General features: G+C 37.0%; 1 protein-coding gene across 3 annotated transcripts in view; it reads left to right on the top strand.

The window, feature by feature from the left end:
• The window catches only part of tbc1d8.L (TBC1 domain family member 8 L homeolog), a 59,076-nt gene extending 38,029 nt beyond the window's left edge, over positions 1 to 21,047 (top strand). For all 3 annotated transcript variants that reach the window (XM_041582362.1, XM_041582360.1, XM_041582361.1), the window contains exons 7-21: positions 6,384 to 6,591; positions 6,717 to 6,899; positions 7,090 to 7,236; positions 8,020 to 8,170; positions 8,650 to 8,864; positions 9,603 to 9,720; positions 10,518 to 10,803; positions 11,186 to 11,315; positions 13,308 to 13,406; positions 13,691 to 13,759; positions 13,921 to 14,161; positions 14,356 to 14,421; positions 15,285 to 15,374; positions 15,707 to 15,807; positions 19,651 to 21,047. In XM_041582362.1, coding sequence (XP_041438296.1) covers positions 6,384 to 6,591; positions 6,717 to 6,899; positions 7,090 to 7,236; positions 8,020 to 8,170; positions 8,650 to 8,864; positions 9,603 to 9,720; positions 10,518 to 10,803; positions 11,186 to 11,315; positions 13,308 to 13,406; positions 13,691 to 13,759; positions 13,921 to 14,161; positions 14,356 to 14,421; positions 15,285 to 15,374; positions 15,707 to 15,807; positions 19,651 to 20,100 — 2,554 coding nt within the window. In that variant the 3' untranslated portion in view covers positions 20,101 to 21,047. The remainder of the gene's footprint in view (positions 1 to 6,383; positions 6,592 to 6,716; positions 6,900 to 7,089; positions 7,237 to 8,019; positions 8,171 to 8,649; positions 8,865 to 9,602; positions 9,721 to 10,517; positions 10,804 to 11,185; positions 11,316 to 13,307; positions 13,407 to 13,690; positions 13,760 to 13,920; positions 14,162 to 14,355; positions 14,422 to 15,284; positions 15,375 to 15,706; positions 15,808 to 19,650) is intronic.
• The last annotated feature ends 2,267 nt before the right edge of the window (positions 21,048 to 23,314 follow it).

Raw genomic sequence — 23,314 nt, 5'->3', positions numbered from 1 at the left:
ACCAATAGCTTGGCAGAATCCTATAGCATCTGCTAGAAAGACTAGAAATAATAACTAGAATGCTAAACAGATATACTTTATTTATATATAATACACAAAAGCCATGAATATCCTGTAAATTATATCCTTATAAACGGTGAGTAGTGATGTCATCAGTTATAAACGGTGAGTAGTGATGTAATTTCTGTCACATGACTCACTAAAATTTGTGTATTATAATTAATAAAGTACCCCCAGTTGTAAAATATGAGGATATTATAAGTTACCTCGGAGTTCCATGACCTGTATAAAAACACTCGGCCTTCGGCCTCGTGTTTTTATATGGTCATGAAACTCCTCGGTAACTTATAATATCCTTATATTTTACAAGAGGGGGTACTTTATTCACTATATATATTGTCTGTGCTGTATAATCTGTTCAACAAAGCATTTGGCAGTTTCCACTCTGTCTGTGTGGCTCCTTTCAAGTTGCAAAGAAATAACAACTGCAGTCATTAATAATTCATTTCAAGAATATTAATAAGTAGGTCAGTCATATTAATGATTAGAGTTGGCAACACTTGCATTCTTCTCATTTCAAAAAGTTGATGCCAAGAGACAAAATTGTCGGCCCATGTTTCATGTCTCTAAGTAACACAAAGCAGAAGTATTGATTAGAAAGATATTGATAACCTATACATAATGGAGTTGGAAGGATGTTCCAAGGAGATAACTGGGAAAGTGTAAGCATCACCAGCATCAGTATGTTTAGCCACCTAAAATTGTTAGTAGGAATGCAGTGAATTCAGGATTCCGCAGAATCTCTGCACTTTTTGCAGGATTCAGTTCAGATGAACAGTTATTTTTTTTAATAAGCTCTGGAAAATTCAGATTGTGATTTGTTTTTTCAAATCTGTTATGTACGGTGTCAACTTGGTTTTGGAATCTGTTCAATTCTTTTGTGGAAGATTCGGTATCTGAAAATGATGCATTAATCATTTTAACTTTCTAAATTATAGATTCACTCTTCTGTCCTACATTCCCTTTTTTCCCAATTGAACTGGAATATTTGGCTTAATTATGGCTTTTTCCCAAGGTTTGGCCAGGAGGAAGGCTAATATTTTCCTTTAGGCTAAGGGCACACACGTTGAAGGCTGCAGCTGGTTTCAGCCTGCATATTTTTTCAGGCTGAGAGAAGCAGATCTGCTACCTGATATGAATCCGATCAGCCTGTGTGCACACGTACAGTGGAGCTGAAGCTGACGTTAGCCCAAATACATGAAAGGAGGTATCTCCTGGCTGAACTCAGCCTCAGCTCTGCTGTGTTTGTGTGTGTGTTTGTGTGCACACTGGCTGATCAGATTCAAATTAGGGAGCAGGTCCGCTTCTCTTAGCCTGCAAAAATATACAGGCTGAGAATAGCTGCAGCCTCTCCATAGCCTTACAATGTTAAAAGCATTCACTAGTTTTGGGAGCCTGCTGTCTCACAAACCAACACAAGTATAGGTAAAATTATAAAAAAAATGACTGAACACAAGCCAACAATTTTCCTTTTTGAACTTACTGGCTCTTTTAAGCTGCTTTTTTATTGTCTGAGATAATCAGGATGAGAAACATTTCAGAGATGGACCAGTTATCGGTCAGACAGACCAGTCGTGTTTGAAAACAATTTGTCCTTAAGGAAGGCCTGTCCCTAGGAATTAGATTACTGCACAGGTAAATTAGAGTGGTTGTTTGACTTTCCTAATATTATTGTGTGGCTCTTCCTGTCTGATATTGATTCATTGTTACTGTGAGCTGGAATGCATTACGCTACAATATTTATTGATATGACAGATTCAAAAAAACATATTCCCTGTCAATTATATTTAGAAATACCTCTCTGGCTTCTTTTAATATGTTGAAAGCATTGGTCCAGGAAAAGGGTTACATTTAGGAAACTGTAATTTCTGTGTTTTATTTGTATAAATAGTACTAGGATTTGGTTTACATAAAAAGTCACTCTTGTAATCATATCTATTCATTTTCAGTAATAGTGGCAACAATATGCTTGTTTGTAAAATCCATCTTCTGTACCCAATACACACTAAAGTTATAGACCTGAATCATTACTGCAGTAGAATTTAATGTTTTTTTTCAAAAACAGTTACTTTTATAGGTTTCATGATATAAACTTTTTATTAGTGTGCTGCAAACATCTAAGTTATGCTGCTTGGCAGAATGCTGTTTGGCTCGTTAAACCAGGGAAATTATTCTGTGACTCACAACAAGTTGTTTGGAGCAGGAAACATGTTCGGTTAAGAAATCAACACAAGAAAATAAAAAAAATTGTTAAGAATAGATCCCAAAGACTGACATTCAGTATATTTAGGCACAATAAATTTACGTTAATGATCTGTATTGATGTGGAGGTATTTTAAATGCATAGTGACAGATGCAATATGATGGGTTAACATCATATATAAGGCAGACAAGACTATACGGGTATGGGACCTGTTATCCTAAATGCTCAGGACCTGTGGTTTTCCGGATAAAGGGTTTTTCTGTAATTTGGATCTCCATACCATAGGTCTACTAAAAAAAATATTTAAACATGAAATAAACCCAATATGAATGTTTACCTCCACAAAGAATAAATATCATAGTTAGGATCAATTATATTTTACTGTTTTATTATTACAGAGAAAAAAGCAAATCATTTCAAAGAATTATTTGAATAAAATGGAGTCTATGGGGCAAATTTACTTACCCTTGAAAATTTACCAGTGCTGGCTTTGCGCACATCGCAACACTTTGCCAGGCGTAAATTTGCCTGGACACCGCTAATTCACGAAGATTGGAAGCTGCGCATAGGGTACCGAAACGCTTCTGAAGTTGCGCTAGCGAAAATACTCTTAGAAGTTCGAAGTTGCGCTAGCGTTGGGCAATTTGCATACGGCATGCAGTTAAAGTACAATGGCCGTATATACCCATGAAAAAAGAATTCGATCTTTTTCAGCCTATCACCCTGTAAAAAGGAAAAGACGCCAGCGTTTTTTGGGACTTCGAAAAAATGTAAACTTTTTTTGAAACAAATCCTATCTACTCTATTGCACTTCGCCTGGTCTGAGGTGGCGATGTGTAATCTGGCGATAGAGGTAACGTTCAGAAAAATCAAAAACTTAGTGCATTTGCGTAGTAATGATCTTTCACCGGAGTGAAAATTTGCCTGTCATTAGAGTGCGAAGTTGCGCCAGAGTCTATTTCCTTCGCTATCGTAATTACGCCAGTGCCCGTTAGTAAATCGGTGAAGTGCCGAAATGACGTCAAGCTGGCGAATTTACGCCTGCGTTAGCTGCTTCGCCCTTTAGTAAATTTGCCCCTATGGGAGATAGCCTTCCAGTAATTTGGAGCTTTATGGATAATGGCTTTCTGGGTAATGGATCCCATACCCGTACTTGATATTAACCATACTGCAATAAATGTTCATGTATACATTGTTATTATAAAGGAAAAGTCAATCGGTAAAAAATATATTGCTGGAAATGGCATTGCAGTCAGATTTCTGAAATTGCAAACTGCAGAGCTGCTGAATAAATAGTGAAATATAACTCAAAAACCACAAAATAATAAAAAATTAAAAACCAATTGCAAATTGTCTCAGAATATCACTTGCTACATCAAACTAAAAGTTAAGTCAAAGATGAACAACCCCTTTAAGATATATAGCTTTTGAACGCATTATGACGCATTATGATGATTATGCAACAAAAAAACGTGCCAAAAAAAAATAAATCGCACCACTTTGAAGTAGATATTTTTATATATAACTCCCTTATTTGGCCCAAGTAGCTATATCTGAATAATTATATTGTGTGAAATATTACATTGGTGTGTGACAAGTGCTGCTTGCGGATTACAGGTAAACTAGTTCTGTTGAAAAGGATACAAAAGGATTTTGTGTAGTCGAGTGTCATTTGATATCCGCCAATATTTTCCTAGTGAAACACATCCTGATATTGCTTGCCTAGTTCGTTCTTGGCAACCTATTCATTACTGGAAATGTTTCCTTTGTGAAGCTGGTTTTCCTTTGCTTGTTTTCCATCTCTTTGTTTAAGGAACATTTCTTAGATGACATATTATTCTGTGTGTGTGTCCTTGTTTGAAGACGGCTACTTTCCATTGTGCGGATGGGGATTTTTTTCCTGTATTGTATTTGCCCTATGTAAAATAAGTGACAGCCGTTTTTGCATTATGTTTCATTAAAACATTTTAACACTTGAGGTATCATGAGCACTTTTACATTTCATTGCGCAAAATGCGTGGAATAAGTAATGAACGTATGATTAGTCAGACTAATGTTTACTTAGATGAAGGTGAATTCCTTTACAACTTCACAGGGATCTGAGTATTTCCTAGTATTGTGCTGCATAGTGGGTTGCCATGAATTTGACATACACTAGATGTTACCTGACATGGCAATTCTAAATTCAAGGTCTGTACAGTTTTGTCCAGGTTATATACAAGGAATTTAGGAGTATCATGTTATCAAGGACAACTAATTGAATAAATCTCCACCGAGTTGCTACTGCTTATGGTCTTTACATTTTAGGTTCTTTAGAAATGTAAATTAAGATCTGATAAATAATTAATCAAGGCTATCACTGTTGTATAAAACAACTCATAAATAATAAATTGGCTGGCTTTTATATGCAAATTTTACAGGTCATGTATAATTATAATTTTCATAGATCATAGAAGCAAATGCTTCCAGAATTAAGCAATAAAGACATTCCCTATTTGTAATAGAAATAGGCGCCTCTCCTTCTGTTATCTGTTTAGAGTTAGTTCAGTCATACTACCCCACCATCTGGCCATGTTTATCACATCGGGAACTGGAGGCAATAAGTTCTATAAGTTGGTCTGTCCAAATTGAAAATGTTATTGGTCTGTGTCTACCTCTGTAGATGTAATGAGAGGAGCTGTGGTGCATTGAACAATAATTTATGGCCAATAAATTTCCTCCTTTTCTGCTTATTGCAACAACCAGCAGCTCTGCACTTTAAACATTTATTTGGTGCACACTTAAATATTAAAAACATATATCACAGAGCAGAAGTGTTATCTCAGTGCTTCATTGACCTATGGCTCCTCCCACAAATTAAATGACTTAATCATGGATCTGCTATCTGTTTATATCACTGAATCGATTTCTAGGACCTGCAGCGCTATCCACATGGCAAGGCAGCTACATTGTAACATCCCTTTGCCATTAGGAGTAACTAGATAGGTATAAGAACAGAGTTTTTGTTTGTGAGGGAGAAACAATCTCTTAAAATAGATTTATTACGAAATAGAGCATCATATAAGACTTTGTCTCTGAGAAGCTGACATTTAAACTTTTGTCCTTTGGGTATGTACGCATGGGCTTCTTTATAGACCTCTACACCTGTGTTTAAGGTTCTCTAGGGAAATGTATTAAACTGTCTTTAATGGGGGGAAATAATGAGCAGTGCAAACAATTTTACCTATACGCAAACATTCTTCCTTTGCACCTGTTCGAGTGTTCGTATTTATTTAGGTTTTCATAAACTGCAAAGGTATTTAGAGACAAAACCAGCCAAGAAATACTTCCTCTTCAAGCTGGAGGTTATAAAGCCATGTGAATTTGAAACCTTCAGTGACATAGCATAGGTAATACTTGGAATGTGACTTTATTTTATGACTTAAATTCATGTAAGACGGTTCACAGTCCCATTTGAATATTTAATTGTAATGAGCACATCTTGAACACACATCAAGCAATGTCCTTTATTCCTAGGGGAATAAAGATTGACGCATACAGTACTTATAATTATTCATCTCCTTTGACTACTCCACATTTTGTTGTGTTACATCCTGAATTTAGAATGGATTTAATTGGAATTTCAGTTGATTTACACAACATGCTTTACTCAAGAAGGTGCAAAATATTTATATTGTAACACAAAACTTGGTAGAATGACTGTTGGCTGCAATTACAGCTGCTGGTCTTTTGGGGGTAAGTCTCTACCAGGATATGTAAAACCTGCAACTTTGCCCATTTTCCTTGACTAAATTGCATAATCTCAATCAGATTGCATAGTGGCCATTGGTGAACACCAATTTGCAAATTTTGCCACAGATTCTCAGGCAAATTGAGCTTTAACATTGCCATTCGAAAATATTCAGGTTCTTGGTTTAATAACTCCATTGTAGCTTTAGTTGTGTGTTTAGGGTCCGTGTCCTGCTGGACTATGAATATTCGTCTCAAGTCTCTTGCTGACTGAAATAGATTTTTTTTGGCGCCATGCATCTTGCCTTCATTCCTGAACAGTTTCTCTGCTGATGAAAGGCTTTACCACAAAATGTTGCTTGACATCCTTCTCGTTTTTTTTTTTTTAAAGAGATCTGGAAGCCAGAGCACAGAATGGGCATTTTCAGGCCCTATTTAAGCTCCCAAGGAAAGAGAAGCTTCGTGAAGTAGTAGAATGTTGTCTCTGGACACCTTTCATCCGCTGCCACACAGCAGGCAAGATCTACACATCTGATCGCTACCTATGCTTTGCCAGCAAGGAGGATGGACTATGTAATGTGGTCATTCCTCTAAAAGAGGTACCTATTCCCAAATACAATATGTATATCGGAGAAATTGTAAAGTTCTGGTGTCAAAAATTTTTATTTTTGTATGCCCAACTTTTGTTCTGATATTTGGTCTGATATCTTTCTCACATTTTTAGGTAGTAAGTGTGGAGAAAATGGAAGACACCAGCCTTCTTCCCAATCCCATCATTATCAGCATTCGGCATCAGATGGCTTTCCAATTTATAGAGCTGAAAGACAGAGATAGTTTGGTTAATGGCCTGCTGTACAGACTCCAGCAAATCAGTGCCAGCAGCCTCTCTGCAAGGCATAACGATCTGGTATTTACCGTAGTTTTACACAGTTTATGGTTTACATAATATAAGTGTCAGTTTATTAAATATATATATATATATATGTGAGCTATTGTGCATGAGATGATTGGTAATAGCTGTTAAACATACTGATGATAAGCAGTAGGTCTGGGCATCACACTGAAGCATTGGGTTTTCTGTTTGCCTTACTGGCCAGAAGTTCAGAGGAGACTGCTTTGGTAATATGAACATAATGGTTAACCAAAGTGAAGATGGAAATGAAAAGGAGAAGCCATCATTGAATGCAGAAGCACTGATGGCTATGTTTCATCAAACAGGAACTGAGAGCCCGGACACTGGCATGGTATGCTTTTCTCACACTTCTTGATGGCTTTATCAGTAATGAAAGAGGAACTTTCCTTAGCTTTCAGCACTATATATATGTAATTGTTGCATTGAAAAATGTATTTTAGGCTTTAACGTGTTTGAGGTGACTGCAATGCTCTTCTTTCAGTGGTTGTGACGCTGAATTCTCACCTCTCCAATATTGTTTTTTGTTTCTAAGTGTTACAAGGACATGCCTCAACAAATACATTTATTCTACCTTTTTCTATGATAATTGAGCTTTAAGTACTAATTCATTGAGTCTTTATGACATATTTAAAGGAGCATTTCACCTTTATGTAATATTGTATTTAATTCATTTTTTATAAATTGATAATAGTAAAACATTTGTGATACTTTTTTTTTTTATTGTTTTAAAGAGACCATTTAAAATGCTTATCCCTTAGGGTCTGGTCACTCAGGCAGATTCGGGGAGATTAGTCGCCCGGTGACAAATCTCCTCTTCTTCGCTGCGACTAATCTCCCGATCTGCCTTCCGCTGGCTGGGGGCAGGCACTCAGAGTGCTTAGCTTTCCGAAGTCGCTCGAAGTTTCCTCTTGAGGCCTAGCGACTAATCTCCCCAAATCTGCCCGTGTGGCCAGACCCTAACTGTGAGCTGGAACATTATTTGCTATAACCTACCTTGTTGCTGGGATGCACTTCCATGATAGCATACAATTGCACATGCTGACCAATAATGAGCAGACCCCAAGCTCCCTCTTGCGATTTTATTTGTAAAGGAAAATTTTCTACTGTTTTTCAGTCTAGGGAACAGATTAAAGAGCGGTTATGGAATGACCATTTTGCAGAATATGGGAGAAGCGTATGCATGTTCCGTACAGAAAAAATCCAAAAGCTTGTTGCTATGGGAATACCCGAGTCACTCCGAGGAGAACTTTGGCTCATTTTCTCTGGTAATCTGCACTATATATCTTTGGGTAATTTTTGTATTCAGGTTGTAGCATGAAAACAGACTGTTCCCTTTATGTAATAAAAGGCACAAAGTTAGTCCAGGTGCAGTAACCCAGAGCAACCAATGAGTTGTTTCCTTTTAAACAGGTTACTAAGAAATACTACCTGCTAATTGGTTGCTATAGTTGACTAGACCAGTAGCAAACTTTACATGTTATATTACATAATCACTAATATTTTCTGTTAACCTTTTTTCATGTCATTGTAAATGTAAACATGGTATATCACGTAAATATTTTGCGTATTATAAAAAAAAACTTTTAAATGTTTCCTTGTGTAAAATATTCTTGTCGATACATATTTATCAAATGTACAACTGCCCATGAATACTTATTTGTACTGCTGAGGATGACCCTGACGAGAATGTGTACACCTATACAACCTGCTATATTTTCTGTTCTTACTTTGCCTTCCTTGCCAGATGCAGTGACTGAGATGGCATCATACCCAGGTTATTATGGTAGGCTTGTGGAGGAGTCAATGGGTAAGTGCTGCTTGGCAAATGAAGAGATAGAACGGGATCTTCACCGCTCCCTGCCAGAGCATCCTGCCTTCCAAAATGAGACTGGCATTGCAGCTTTAAGAAGAGTTCTGACTGCTTATGCATACAGAAATCCCAACATAGGATATTGCCAGGTGATTACAGAAGGAACTATATATATATATATATATATATATATATATATATATATATATATATATATATATATATATATATATATATATATATATATATATATATATATATATATATATATATATATACTATGTAACTATATAAGTTTTTTTTTCACTATAAGACCCATATATATATATATATATATATATATATATGCACAATTATTAATTCTTAAAGACAGATTCCTGACTTTTGCAAACGAGTCATGGGATAACTTATTGGGGCTCATTTACTTATACCGATCCAGAAGCTGAAAGCTACCAATCAGCATTGGTGGTTTACTGTCAATTGGTTGCTATGGTTACTGTACTGGTCAGACTTTCCAAGTGTTCATTAATGAGCCCAAATTACACTCTTTTGAGGAAGCCACATATATTAACCTATAGCAACCAATCAGATATTTGTTTTCAAACAGCTGGCCAGCAAATTCTACCTACTGATCGTTTGCTATGGGTTACTAGACAAGAACATTTATTACATTGACCACTTTTATCTAGCTTGCATACATAGCAAAATAAATTTGTGCACTTTAGTGTTTTATTCTCTGCAAGTAGTCTGGCTCGTATTCTGCATTAGCGGGGTTCCTCTGGTTTCTGTATTATTTCAAATGGTGAACATGTAAAGAAGTATTTGTATCAGTGAATCCTACAAAGTGTTATAAGATGTGGTAATGATTCCATTGCATTTCATTTCAGTCTATGAACATTTTGACTTCAGTCTTACTTCTGTATGCCAAAGAAGAGGAGGCCTTTTGGTTGCTGGTTGCTGTATGTGAAAGGATGCTTCCTGATTACTTTAATCACAGAGTTATTGGTAATGCTGCAGTTTGTTGTCACACTCTTTTTTGCTCCGGATTATACAATAACTGGTGTAGGTTGACTTATGGTCTCATGGTCATGTTGTCTGTAGTGAATCTCAAACAAGGTCTCTATAAAGAGAAAACTTCCGTATTTATAATGTTTTGAAGCAACAGCTATGTTTGTGAAAATACCATTTTACAGTGGATTGATGATTTTCATGTATGTTAGGAGTGGTAGTGCACACTCTCACGAAAATATCCTAGATACCATATAAAGAATACAAAGACAATATTTTTATTGCTCTATTGCAGTACTATGGTTCTGGATTCTTTTTTAACTAGGGCACCATCTACATAAAACTTGGGTGAATTCCATGCTATTGTTTTGCAGTCTAAAGTTAGACTGTAACTACATCTTTCAGGGCACGGTGTGATTATTATTTTCTTGCAACATTGTGTTACTATTCAGGTCTTTTTATTTACATCAGATATATCAAGGAAAAACCCTGAGAGTTAACAAATGTTGCAAAAGCAGTTACTTAAAGGTCTACAGGGCCTTGCATTAATTTTGCTGATTGTTCTATTCAGCAACCTACAGAATTCATTCAGGGCTGTGTAGCTATGAGGAGTTTGAAAAAAGAAACTGTTCTGAATACACAGTTAAATATGACAGTTTGTAGTTTTGGTAAGATAATGCTCAGTCCTGTTTATTACCCTTGTAATATGTGCTTCTACTGAACAAATGTAAAAGTACTTACCATTATGCCATAAATCTTCCCAACATAAAGCCAATATAATTGTTTTTTTGCAGGAGCTCAGGTTGACCAATCAGTGTTTGAAGAACTAATAAAAGAGCAACTTCCCGAGCTGGCTGAACATATCACAGATTTATCTACACTAGCTTCAATATCTTTGTCATGGTTCCTCACCCTCTTCATAAGCATTATGCCTCTCCAAAGTGCTGTGAATGTTGTGGACTGTTTCTTTTACGATGGCATCAAAGCCATATTCCAAATTGGACTAGCAATTCTGGAAGCCACTGCAGTAGAACTCTGCAACAGTAAAGATGATGGGCAGGCTCTCATGATCTTGAGCAGGTACTGTTGTGTCAGGTGCAATTTAGTTAATCTAAAAACAGATCCGCTATTTTTGTTCAGTCTAAACTATACTATGGCCTAAATACAGGATTATATAACAATAGTAATATTTAGTGAAACAACTGGACACGCTATACATTCAGTTACATGCAGCTTTCTCAAGGTCCATTTCCCCTGTAGTCACTCCCCTTTTCTTGGCTGTATATCTGCAACATATAGGTGCTTATATGGAAAGCTGAAGTATTTTACACCAAGAAAATTGTAATCTTGCTTTAAGATCACAGATAGAGAGAGAGACCAAAATGGGGCATAAATCTTGAGCACAAATGGACAGAAGCATAGCCAATCTCTCGAAGTTAACAAGAAATCTCTTATTTTTCAGGTTTTTGGAACATGTTAAAAATGAAGAAAGTCCTCTACCACCCATCGGCAACTTGCACAGTTTACTTAACAATGAGCAAGAAGTTTACCCAGTGACTGACATAGCTGACCTGATTCGGGATTCCTATGAGGTATTTGGATAGAATTGTTTAATATTTCTATTTAGTTTGTCTTTATATTATGATTGTGTGTTTAAAATGTAAGACACTGCCACAACTGGAGTTTAATGCCTACATTTTATTCTTAGGAAAAGGATGGCCACGGGCAAGCCACCATGCTTAATTAATTTGAATATGAAGGAATTATTTAAATGATAATAAAAAAGCCTAGCCGATTGAAAAGTTTTAATTTAAGGAGCTAGTAATTTAAGGATTCATTTAGATTAAAATGTAGGTATTGTGCACATAACCCATTAAATACACTGTGCAGTACCTCCTTATACTAAAAGTGCATTTCTTTAACAGTAGGGGGAGGTGGAAATATAGGCAAACAAATGTTTTATTTTTCAGTCCCCTGTGTGCCGGGGCCTATTTTAGTGCAGCATGCATTTTCCAGTCCAAAATTAGAGGGGTTAACTAGTCACCCCGTTGCTTTCCCTTTTTCCTCTTTTTAAATATAAAATAGAGAACAAAGACATAGATTACTATTAAAAAGTATTCACTTCAGCATATTTGTATATTTACCCATGAAAGATAGCTTGCCTCGATTTTCTTTATAAACAACTATAGCAAAATAATTATTTGTCTAGGCACATGCCTGTGCTCTAGCAGAAAACTATGGTGGTCGGAGCACCCAAAATAATCTTGTTACAGAAGTAGCCTCACCATATCTAGTATATATAACATTTGTGCTAATATTGGAGAAAGCTTCATATATTACACTTGCTGCTTGGGTGTATTTGTGCTCTAGCCACCCTCCCCATTCTGTTCAATGATTGGTGGGCTGCAAGCATTCAATTCGGAATGTATGCTTAGCAAATAGCTGGTCTATTTCAAATGTCGTACCTGTGCCAGATCATAACACAGATTCTACCTCTACCCTGCTCAAGGAGTACAAGTACGCATGAATTCCAAATGTAAACAATAGCCCTGTGCAACATCTGCAGCTTCTAGTATCTTGATTTATTCACTACATATAGGGGCAGATTTATCAAGGGTCCAATAGTTAATTCGAATTTTTGAGTTTCAAAATTCACACATTCAAATTTTAATCCCCCTATTTAAAGTAAATTTGAATGTGAGATTTATCATAGAAACAGTCCTAATTTGCTACCTAAATCCTGCCCAGTTCATGTACAAGTCAATGGCAGAGGTCTGTTGAGCCATTTGGAGATGTTAATAGCCTTCCTGACATTTGAGGTTTTTTTTTATCAGGAGTAAAACTTGATTTGTATGAAATGAATACAATTTGGATTTTTGATTGGAACTATTCAATCGAATATTAGACATTCAATTTTTTTTCTAAAATAACCTCCCAGTCGAATTGTGAGTATATTAACAATAAACAAATTCACATGTATTCGAAATTCGACCTTTGATAAATGGGCCTCTAAAAGCCATCAACACAAAGGGTACTTAGGGGCACATTTACCTAGGGTCGAATATCGGGGGTTAATTAACCCTCGATATTCGACCGTCGAAGTAAAATCCTTCGACTTCGAATATCGAAGTCTTAAGGATTTTGCGCTATTCCTAGGATCGAACGATCGAAGGAATAATCGTTAGATCGAATGATTAAATCCTTCGAATCGAACGATTCGAAGGATTTTAATTCATCGATCGAAGGATATTCCTTCGATAAGGAAATTGTTAGGAAGCCTATGGGGACCTTCCCCATAGGCTAACATTAGCCTTGGTAGGTTTTAGGTGGCGAATTAGGGGGTCGAAGAATTTTTTAAAGAGACAGTACTTCGACTATCGAATGGTCGTATAGTCGAACGATTTTTAGTTTGAATCGTTTGAGTCGAAGGTCGTAGTCGATGGTCGAAGTAGCCCATTCGATGGTCGAAGTAGCCATATTCGACCATTTGAAATTCAAACTTTTTTTCCTCTATTCCTTCACTCGAACTAAGTAAATGGGCCCCTTAGTGTGTGTAAGTTTGCAAAAACTATGTTCCCTTTCAGAAATTTGGCAATAACTCCGTGGAACAGATTGAGCACTTACGCTGTAAGCACAGGATTCGTGTACTGCAGAACCATGAGGAAACTACTAAGCAGAATGTGGTAAGTTTTCTTTCTCTTCATGTTATGCCTATTGCAAGTCGAAATGTAGTATCAATGATGTTTATGCCTATAGCTATGTACAAAATGAAATTATGAAATGAGCCATTCCCTTTCCCAGGGGGGAAGTAGAGAGATGTATTTTGTGGGAAATTGTTTGAGTGCATCAACACACATTATAGTCCATTAAAATGCTGAGAAAATGATTCAGCATCCAGATCTAAAAAAACCAAGAGAGTGGAGGCAATTATACAACTTTTGTGTTTTTACTTTCTTTTGTTGTCTAGCTCAGAGTTGTTGCTCCTGATGTATCATTTGTCCATGAAGAATTAGCAGACCTTTATGATATGTACAAGGTGAGCAAATGATATCTATGTCTATGTTAATTTCCTTGTTTGACATACTTTTCCTCTTCTGCAGTTTTATGGTGTATATATTTGATTGTATTTACAAAGCACCTCTTACTATAAAGCACAATTTCATGTTATTCACTTTATTCTCTTCTCTATTTTTACAGAGAGCGCATTTGATTAGCTGTTATTGGGAAGGAATATCTTCTATACTTGAACGCCATGACCCAAGCAGGCCGTATGCACAGCAGTACAAGATTGACAGCCAGCAGTTCAAAAATCTCTTCAGGCTCTGTTCCCCTTGGACATGTGAAGCTCACACTGAGGTTCTGGCAGAAAGGATATTCCGTCTGCTGGATGAGAATTTAGATGGCCTGATTGAGTTCAAAGCCTTTGCATGTTGCTTAGGTGATTATAACAAATGCAAACACTGTGATAGAGATGAAGTGGTGTCTAATTATGATGGGGGGGTTAATTTAAAAGCTCTTGAATATGCTGTGTCATATACAGATGCCCCCAATGGGAATTAGAAAGCAGCTTTTCATCCTTATATGAGGCTGTGTAGCTGCATTCATGCTGAACTGTTTCTTTCTGTATTGCAGATATTATGTATTATGGGGAGATGAATGAAAAGATCAAGTTCTTATACAAACTTCATATCCCGCCAGGTAGGAATTTGGTTGTGTGTTCTAAAACTAGTAATGCAGGAAATTATGTCATTGCCATCTTTTATTACCAGCTGACTATACATAGGGGCCCATTTAGTAAACCTCTAATTTATCTGGTCGAGTTTTTAAAGGGGAAAACTCAAATCTTTAGAGGAAAGGAAAAAAAAGAAAATTTTCTGAGATTTATTATACCCCAAAGCTGCTAAAAAACCAAATCTGAAAATACTCCATCTCAAACCTGTCGAGGTTATGTAGAAGTCAATTGCAGATGTCCCTAAAGATGTTTCTTGACCTGGTGATCTGTGCTGGCTTTCGTCCATTAAAGTTGAGTTTTCAGAGGGTTAATCGTAAGAATCCCTTAACCGACTTGAATTGCTATTTTTTCCCCTGGGCCAGTATTTCAAGAAGAAATACTCGGTATGGGGAAGTTTCTTCAACAGCACTTTGTGGGCATCTTTCTTACCTTTCCCATGTGTCATTTACAAAGACTTGTGCATGAATTTGAAAACTTTACTGTGCATGCAAAAGTCTGCTGGGAACACATGGGAAAAGTAAAAAAGACAACAGCATGGAGCCCTGGGCTGGTGCATTTTCTTCCCTGAAAAATACAAATAGCCTGGAGAAAACAATTAGCAATGGGGTTGACTAATGGGTTTCACTGTCTGTGCTGTACAAGTGTTTTTGGGCTTGAGACATTATTGCAGCTTTGATATATAGTCCCTATAAAGCTCAGACAAATGACAAAGTCCAATTCAGGGAAATACACGATGTAATTTTGAACGCACAGTATACTGACTCTAAAATAAATGTACTCAAGATAATGTTATAGTGTTTTTTCTTTTCTATTCTTAATTTGGAAACAGCTCTCACAGAGAATGACCAGGACTGCCAGTCACCTCTGAAGGGCCCACTTCTGTCGACAACCAGGCCTCTGAAGATCTCCAAAGCAAATGGCATGTGTTATTACAACTTACAAAATCACCTGATTCTAACAATGTTTGGCCTACATTTATGAGCCTAACTAATGGGCAATTATATCCAAAATATTGGCTTTTTTCAACCAAAACATATATGTACCAAGCATTAGAGATATTATAGATGAGATTCTTTGTTCCAGTTGTGGCCCTTTGGGTTATAGTTATATTGAAAACTTCTGCTATTCTATAATTATACAGATTCTTACTTCCTTTATCGATCGCTCTGTGTTCTCAGTTTTCTGCTAACAATAATCTAGAACTGAAATTGAGGCTCTGAAACTACGCTTTTTTTTTTTTTTTTATACCAGGAGAAAAGAAAGATTATCAAAAACAGCTAAAACAAATGCTCAAAGATTTGGCCAAAGAAAAGGATAAGAATGCAGAAAAGGAGCTGCCAAAGATGACCCAGGTATGAGTGTTAAACCGATGTACTATTTTTTATGAAGTGTTCATAGAAGAAAGGAATGAGTTAACAAGTGTGTTAATAAAGAGAAATAAACCTCCTAATGCATTTAAGCCACTGTCCCCTTTGCACAGGCCTCCTCCCCCCTCCTGAATTGCACCACAGGAATTCATGGGGCAGTCCTGTTCCTCTATACCTGATTTCAAAAGGCAGAGCTGCGTAGATGAGATCAACTTCCATGCTGCATGCTCCTGCTCATTGATGAGGTATTGAGATCCTGGGAGCAGAGTTGACAAAGCTGAACTTTGTGTTCTCCAATCTTGCTGCACGGCTCTGCATTTAGAGATCGGGTATGGAGGAACAGGGCTATTTTAGGGAGACCTTTCAGTATGGTTCAGAGGTGGGCAGGGGTAGTCTGTGGCTAAAATTTCACTTGGGGATAAATTATACCTGTGGCTCACAAGCAACATGTTGCTCACAGTGGATGTTGCTCTTTTTTTTTTTTAAAAAAAAAAAGCCTAAAATCCAGGTATACTGCCAAACAGAAGCTCCTGTATGCTGTCAGACCACATAGAGTCTACCAAATGGCCAATCCAATCACAGTCATTCCCATGGACTTTTTATGCTTGTGTTGCTCCCCAACTCTTTTTACATTTGAACGTGACTAACAGGTAAAAAAAGTTTAGGGACCCTTTGCATTATACTATACTAAAATTAGAGGTCCTGGGCTTGTGTAGTATTCAGATTAATTAGATTTTCTGTCATTGTTTCTCTTTTATTTCATCTCAAAAGATGGAACCAACAATTTTCAGTGTTAGGTGCTAGAACGGAGTTTAAAAAGTTTTGCAGTAGAAAAAATCAATGTAGCAAGCAAGTACAGTGTACCAAATATATATATATATAACTTTCAAACGAGTATCCGCACTCCAAAGACAATTTTAGTAGAAGGAGGGGTGCACGGTAATTATGTATACACCAATAGTTTCCAGACCAGCACCTACCTTTTGTGAAAAAACATTATCTTTTTATTGTTGCATAGTATCAATGCCCAACGTTTAGGTCCCCATTGGGACCTTTTTCAAGGATGATACAAAGTGTAATAAAACCAAACCCATGTGCTTCAAACCAAACCAATCCATGCCCTGGTGTCCAATCTTCCCTTAATTGGCTAATTGGTTCTATATCAGATTAATGAACATTCTTATTCAAGTAAAAAAGCATCTTTTAAAAGCCATATCAACATACATATTTATCATTTTATCAATAAAATTTGAATAATGAATATATTAATATCCAATAAATAATTTCTAAACATCTGTGTCCAAGTGAATAATTATATAAAAGTCTAAAACATTATTACATCCACAAGGTGTCACCAGTGTGCTTTAAAAGGTTTGTGTTACTGTGTCCATAATATCCATTTGTTACAAATCCTAAAAGGAAACAAAAAACAAAATCGTAACTATTAAAGACTCAATCTGTTACACTGTAACAACCACATAAGTACTATTCCAGTCATATTTCTGCCTGTTAAAAGATGTTATTTTCTTTTTCCTTGAACTGAAAAAATTATTATACTTTTTCGCTAAGCATAATCATGTCAGAAAACAGTTCAGATTGACTTGCCCGTTCATACCATTCAGAATCATGCAGTTTAACTCATAAATCCAAAATGCTTCTCTCTTCAAAAGCATTTTTTCTATGTCACCACCCCTGGGATGTGCTCTAATGTGTTCTATCGGCATGCACCTAAAGGAAGAGACATCATGTCTGGCCTCGGCCCAATGTTTAGCAACGGGCTGCTGGGCAATATCTTGCTTCCCCTCACGTTTTGTCCTTTCAGGGTCTAGTGCTGCCCTGATGCTCGACCGATGCATGTTAATTCTTTCCTTCAATTGTCTTACTGTTTTACCACAATAGAGCAGTCCACAGGGGCACTTTATGATATAAACTACCATTGTTGTTTCCCAGTTCATCCGCTGTCTGACCTCCTATCTCTTACCTGTGTGCGTGAAGTGGGTACCTAGAATTAATGTCCCACACATCCGTTACATCTGTACACTCCCGGATATATCGAGATCCCTGATCTGCCACTTCTCTTATCATATTTGTCCCTTGGATCCGAGGGACTCAATTGTTCTTTCAAATTCGTAGCACGGGAATAGCTAAACTTAGGCTTTTTGCTCACCTTTCCTTTCAATTATTCATCTGTATATACAACATCCCAATATTTGAGTATTATATTCTTCACTTCACTACTCTTTGGGCCATATTGACTAGTATAGTAGATCTCATTATTTTGTTGGCACTTATTTGGCCCCACAGTCTTATCCATCTCTTTTAACAGCCGCCCTCGATCTAAACCCTCTGCCCATTCTAATGTTGTATCAACCAATTGTCTGGGGTAGCCTCTCAAAATAAAATTTTCACCCATCATTTTTAAGTCTTGTCTCCTTTTGGAGATCTCACTGTAAATTCTGGCTACCCGCAACATTTGCGATTTGGGCATTGAGTTTAGAAGATGTCTGGGATGGTGGCTGTCATAATGCAATATGGTATTCCTATCCGTGGGTTTAATATATATATATATATATATATAGATAGATAGATAGATAGATAGATAGATAGATAGATAGATAGATAGATAGATAGATATATACAGGTCTGTAACCGTTCTCCATTTTTGTACAGTGTCACATCCAAAAAATTTTCCTTGTCCTCACTAAACTTCATCTTAAGTCTTATTGGACTAGCCAATTGATTCAAATGGTTAATGAATTCCTACAGTACCCCAATGGGTCGCAACCATGTGAAAAAAAATATCGTCGATATAGTGCCTGTAGAAGGCGCCATATCTCGGAAAAACATCATTCTTAAAAATAGGTATTAGCATATGCGGGAGTGACTCGTGAGCCCATGGCGGTCCCTGTACGCTGAAGGTAATACTGGTTTTCAAATTTAAAATAATTTTTATACAAGATGAATTCAAGTAAAGACGATACAAACTCTATTGGGGGACCAACATACTCTGTATTCCCCGATATTAGGTTTTTTACAGCATTCAATTCCGCTTGGTGTGGTATACATGTGTACAAACTTTGTACATCTAATGTTACCAAAACCACATTATTTAATGGCAAATCGATACTCTGAATCATATTCAAAAAATCATTTGTATCACGTAAATAGCTATTAATATATTTATTATTCACATTTTATTGATAAAATGATAAATATGTATGTTGATATGGCTTTTAAAAGATGCTTTTTCACTTGAATAAGAATGTTCATTAATCTGATATGGAACCAATTAACCAATTAAGGGAAGACAGTCCAGATCCGCACTCTGTCAGTCAATAGTTAATATTAACACCCGGGTGCTGCTCCAGGGAAAATGTACACATTTGTTAGATGCGGCAGCGCACTCCTGGGAATTTTACAAAAGATTATACTTTATTCCATGTTTGATAAAAAAAAAAAAAATCAACGTTTTAAAAAATATAATTACGTTTATTACTGGGAGACTAACGTTAATAAAATTAAATATATATTATTTATATACACACACACACATACTTTAAGCTTACTAAAAAGCATTGAAATCTTAAATAAACCCAATAAGATAGCTTTACCCCAGTGTGGCTTTGTGCAACTTAATTATCATCAAGTAAGTACAAGATACCTATTATTAAATATTAGGTCTTGGTATTAGAATGAAAAAAGGAAAAACAAAATTAGAATTATTTGCTTAAAATTGGTTCTATAGGAGATCACCTCCTTGTAATTCATGTTTCATGGGACTTGTACAGGGAGCTATATACAGTGACTATGCCTTTCTTTGCACTTCAGAGAGAGTTCATTCAGTTCTGCAAAACTCTGTACAGCCTTTTCCACGAAGATCCAGAGGAGAATGATTTGTACCAATCCATTGCCACAGTGACCACCCTCCTTTTGCAGATTGGGGAGGTTGGGCTACGCAGTAGCAGCTCGGGAAGTACTTCCGAAGAATTCCCCAGTGTTGACCAACAGAATGACGCATCCACCTCTGACCAGGACTCTGTGTTCTCAGATCCAGTCAAGTCCCCAACCCATTCTTCTCCATCATCATCATTATCTTCTGAACCCGACTGGGTCATTTCCTTTGAACACATTCTGGCGTCTCTGTTGACAGAGCAGTCCTTGGTGAACTTTTTTGAGAAGCCTTTGGACCTAAAGGGTAAGCTAGAAGCCGTGAAACTAAATCCATACAGCCTAAAAACAAATGGCATGGGGATTGTACCCTCTGGTCTTCACACTTAATAAGCTGCATCAATGACTGAATACAATTTTTTTTTCCCTCTAATTTGGTGGCAGTTGATGTGGAAGAAGAAATAGTTCACTTTACTGCACAGCCAAACACTGGCAGCAGCTGCATTGTAGCATGGGAAAGCTAAGGCAAACTCAATTCGACTATCCTCCTGCATTAATGTTGCAGGGTTTAAAATAGGGGTACACCGTGGTGATCAACCGAACTCAAATCCTCCTGGAAGATAAAACACCTACCGTCTGAGCAGCCCTTGATGGTCATAGAAACAAGAAGCTGCACTGATTATATTGCTATCCTGGCCAATGTATTGTTACATTGTATGGGAGACAGTGCTAAAATCAATGTAGCTTAACATGGATGATTTATCAAGTCATTTATATCTGGTTAGAAAAGCTTTACAACATTCTGAACTTGACCTGTTGCTTCATACATAAGTGTAATATACAATTCCAGTATTTTAAAATGCTTCTTGCATTATGCATTGGTCAGGAATATGGAATGGGGTGATTCCAGCTTTCTCTACTCTGTGAATAACCAAAGCACACTGGATAATCTGTTACTTCCCTGTCTTTTTGACTGTGACTTTTTTGTGAATCCTTTTAAAGGAACCTTCCCTATCCTATACTAGGCAGGACGCCGGCTGCTTTGTGAGATGCTCCCAGCACTGGCATGCCAACATTTCTTACTGTAGGAATATGTTCCAAAGCCACCCTGAGGTTCCCTTGAATGTCCTCTGTTTTGTATGTATGCGTTCTTTTCTTTGCACTACTAATTAAGATGTTTCAATGCTGGAAATTGAAACTTTTATTATATTTGATTCGCATTGGAATTTCTATGTTGGTCAAGGTAAAAAAAAAAATGTCAACGTTTGAAATGCCTTGTGCTTTTCTTCTCGGTCCGTGCACTTTTCAATAAATATGCTTTTGTTGTTTCCTTTTTATCAGTCGCTTTCTCTGTTCTTTCTCTTGCCCTGAGCAACAGAGTTGATTATGGAGATTTTCTCTGATGTATAAGCAGCTTTTCTATGCACCAATCTGAACACCTCATATATTCTGGAATGGCTTACAGCTTGAACTGAATATGCAAGGAACACCACTGGAAAGTAAAAGTGAGAAAATGAAATAAAATGAGAAACAAAAATAACCAACTAGTTCCATTACAGCTACTGTATATAAGAGAGAGATGCCAGTCAGTGAATACAAACAGTATATAGAGATCCAAGTAATTTAGTATTTCACACAATATGTTAGTGCCTATAAAGAGGTTAAGATGGAGCAGACTTGAGTAAAGGTGGCCATAGATGTACAGATTTACCTTTATATGCGACGAACAATTGTTCAGTGCAATCTCCCAACCTGACGCTAACCTTTCAGATGAAATAAAGTAGTAAAAGAACAGATCCAACGATGTTCTGCCCCTGACAGCAATCGTACCAGTTATCTTCAACAAAAGCTGGTGACAGTCTCCCACTGATATCGTCAGATTGGCAATACACGCAGAGATTACCGGTAGCTACAGAAATTTTCTAACCTGTCCGATCGTCTGAATGACTGATTGCCATGGCACGAAAAATGACGGGACACTCCTCACACACCCCAAAAATCATATGAAACGGAGATTCGTATGATCAGTTATTTGCATCTATGGCCAGCTTTATTCATTTATACTGAAAGAAAATTAGAACGCCAATAGCTGCATCAACAGTGGGATGTTCCCAGGTTTATTGAAGTGCAAGACATGCAGGTCATGATCAAACGTTTTGGGACAACAACTGCCCTTCAAGTGATAACCCACCATAGATCCCGTCATTGCTTATATACTAATATTTGTAGTGCCATCTAGTGTGCAACCCCCTTATTGCAAGCAATGATACAACGTATACGATTAACATACATAAATCCCGTAATAGTGACATAACTCCAGTGTAACCAATAAGTCCAAAAAAATGTTTCAAAATATCAAAAAACTAATTCAAAAAAAGTTTCCGTTCACTTCAGTCCATCACAAATGGTTTATAGTGAAAACAGATCTGTCACACAACTTTTTGCTCAAACCCACCTGCACTTCACTAGTGTGCAACCGTTAATTCTTTGAAATTATAAAGATCTTGCAAGGAAATTACATAGTAGTGATGTGTGGGTCATGAAAACCTTAACCTGCACCCACCTCCCCCCACTCTATAGACCTGCCCATGACATACAAAAGGGGCAGGGCAAGAGTGAGTCTATAAAACAGGAAGCCTGAAGTCTAAGATCACGGATGGGGAGCACAGGCAGAAGATCTTAACCCAAACCCACGGGCTTTTATAACCATTGGTAAATTGCCAGGAGGGCCATCCGCCCAGTGGATTAACATTTGCCCCCCTGGGGTGAAAGCCCTGCTTCCCTAGTAGTGTGGGGCCTATTGAATCCAGATGGAGTTACTTAAAAAAAACTGGCTTGCTTTTGCTTTAAAATAGAAAAGGGGTTTTACTGAAAATCTGTAGTCACAAAGACTGAACAAATACTGATAGCAGTATACCTCTTGCTAGCACTGCCTTCTCCTCCCCAATCATTCGTTCTTACACTTTAAAGGTGTTGCTATCCTTTAAGTTAACTTGTACTATGTTAGAATGGCCAATTCTAATCAGCTTTCAATTGGTCTTTATTATTTTTATAGTTTTTAAAATTATGTCTTTCTTTGACGCTTTCCAACTTTCAAATGGGGGTCGCTGACCCCCATCTTGAAAACAAATGCTCAGTAAGGCTACACATTTGTTATTGCTCATTTTTCTATTCAGGCCTCTCCTATTCATATTCCATTCCCTTCAGTGCATGGTTGCTAGGGTAATTGAGATCCTTAAAACCAGATTTGCTGAAACTGCAAAACTGGTAAAAAAAACAGATAAAAACCAATTGGAAATTGTCAGAATATCTTTATATCATGTTAAAAGTTAACTCAATGGTGCAAAACCCATTTAAAAAAAATGTTGTAAGAAAGTCATAGTACCATGATGTGGTGGTAGAATACCTTTAGTTCTGAAACACTGGCCCTCCCATCACTTTTAGGTGGACTGTACAAATATAAGCAGATAAGAGTATTCCTCTCTGACTAAGCTCAGCTGTTTGAGATCCAATGACTCTGTACAAGTACAGCCCTAACCAAATGCAGTGCCCAAAGTCAGACAGATTTCTAAATATATTCAAATTACTACGGACAACAGGTTTA

The sequence above is a fragment of the Xenopus laevis genome, chromosome 2L, assembly GCF_017654675.1.
Source record: "Xenopus laevis strain J_2021 chromosome 2L, Xenopus_laevis_v10.1, whole genome shotgun sequence".
NCBI lineage: Eukaryota > Metazoa > Chordata > Amphibia > Anura > Pipidae > Xenopus > Xenopus laevis.
This window is presented reverse-complemented; position numbering and strand designations above follow the sequence as displayed.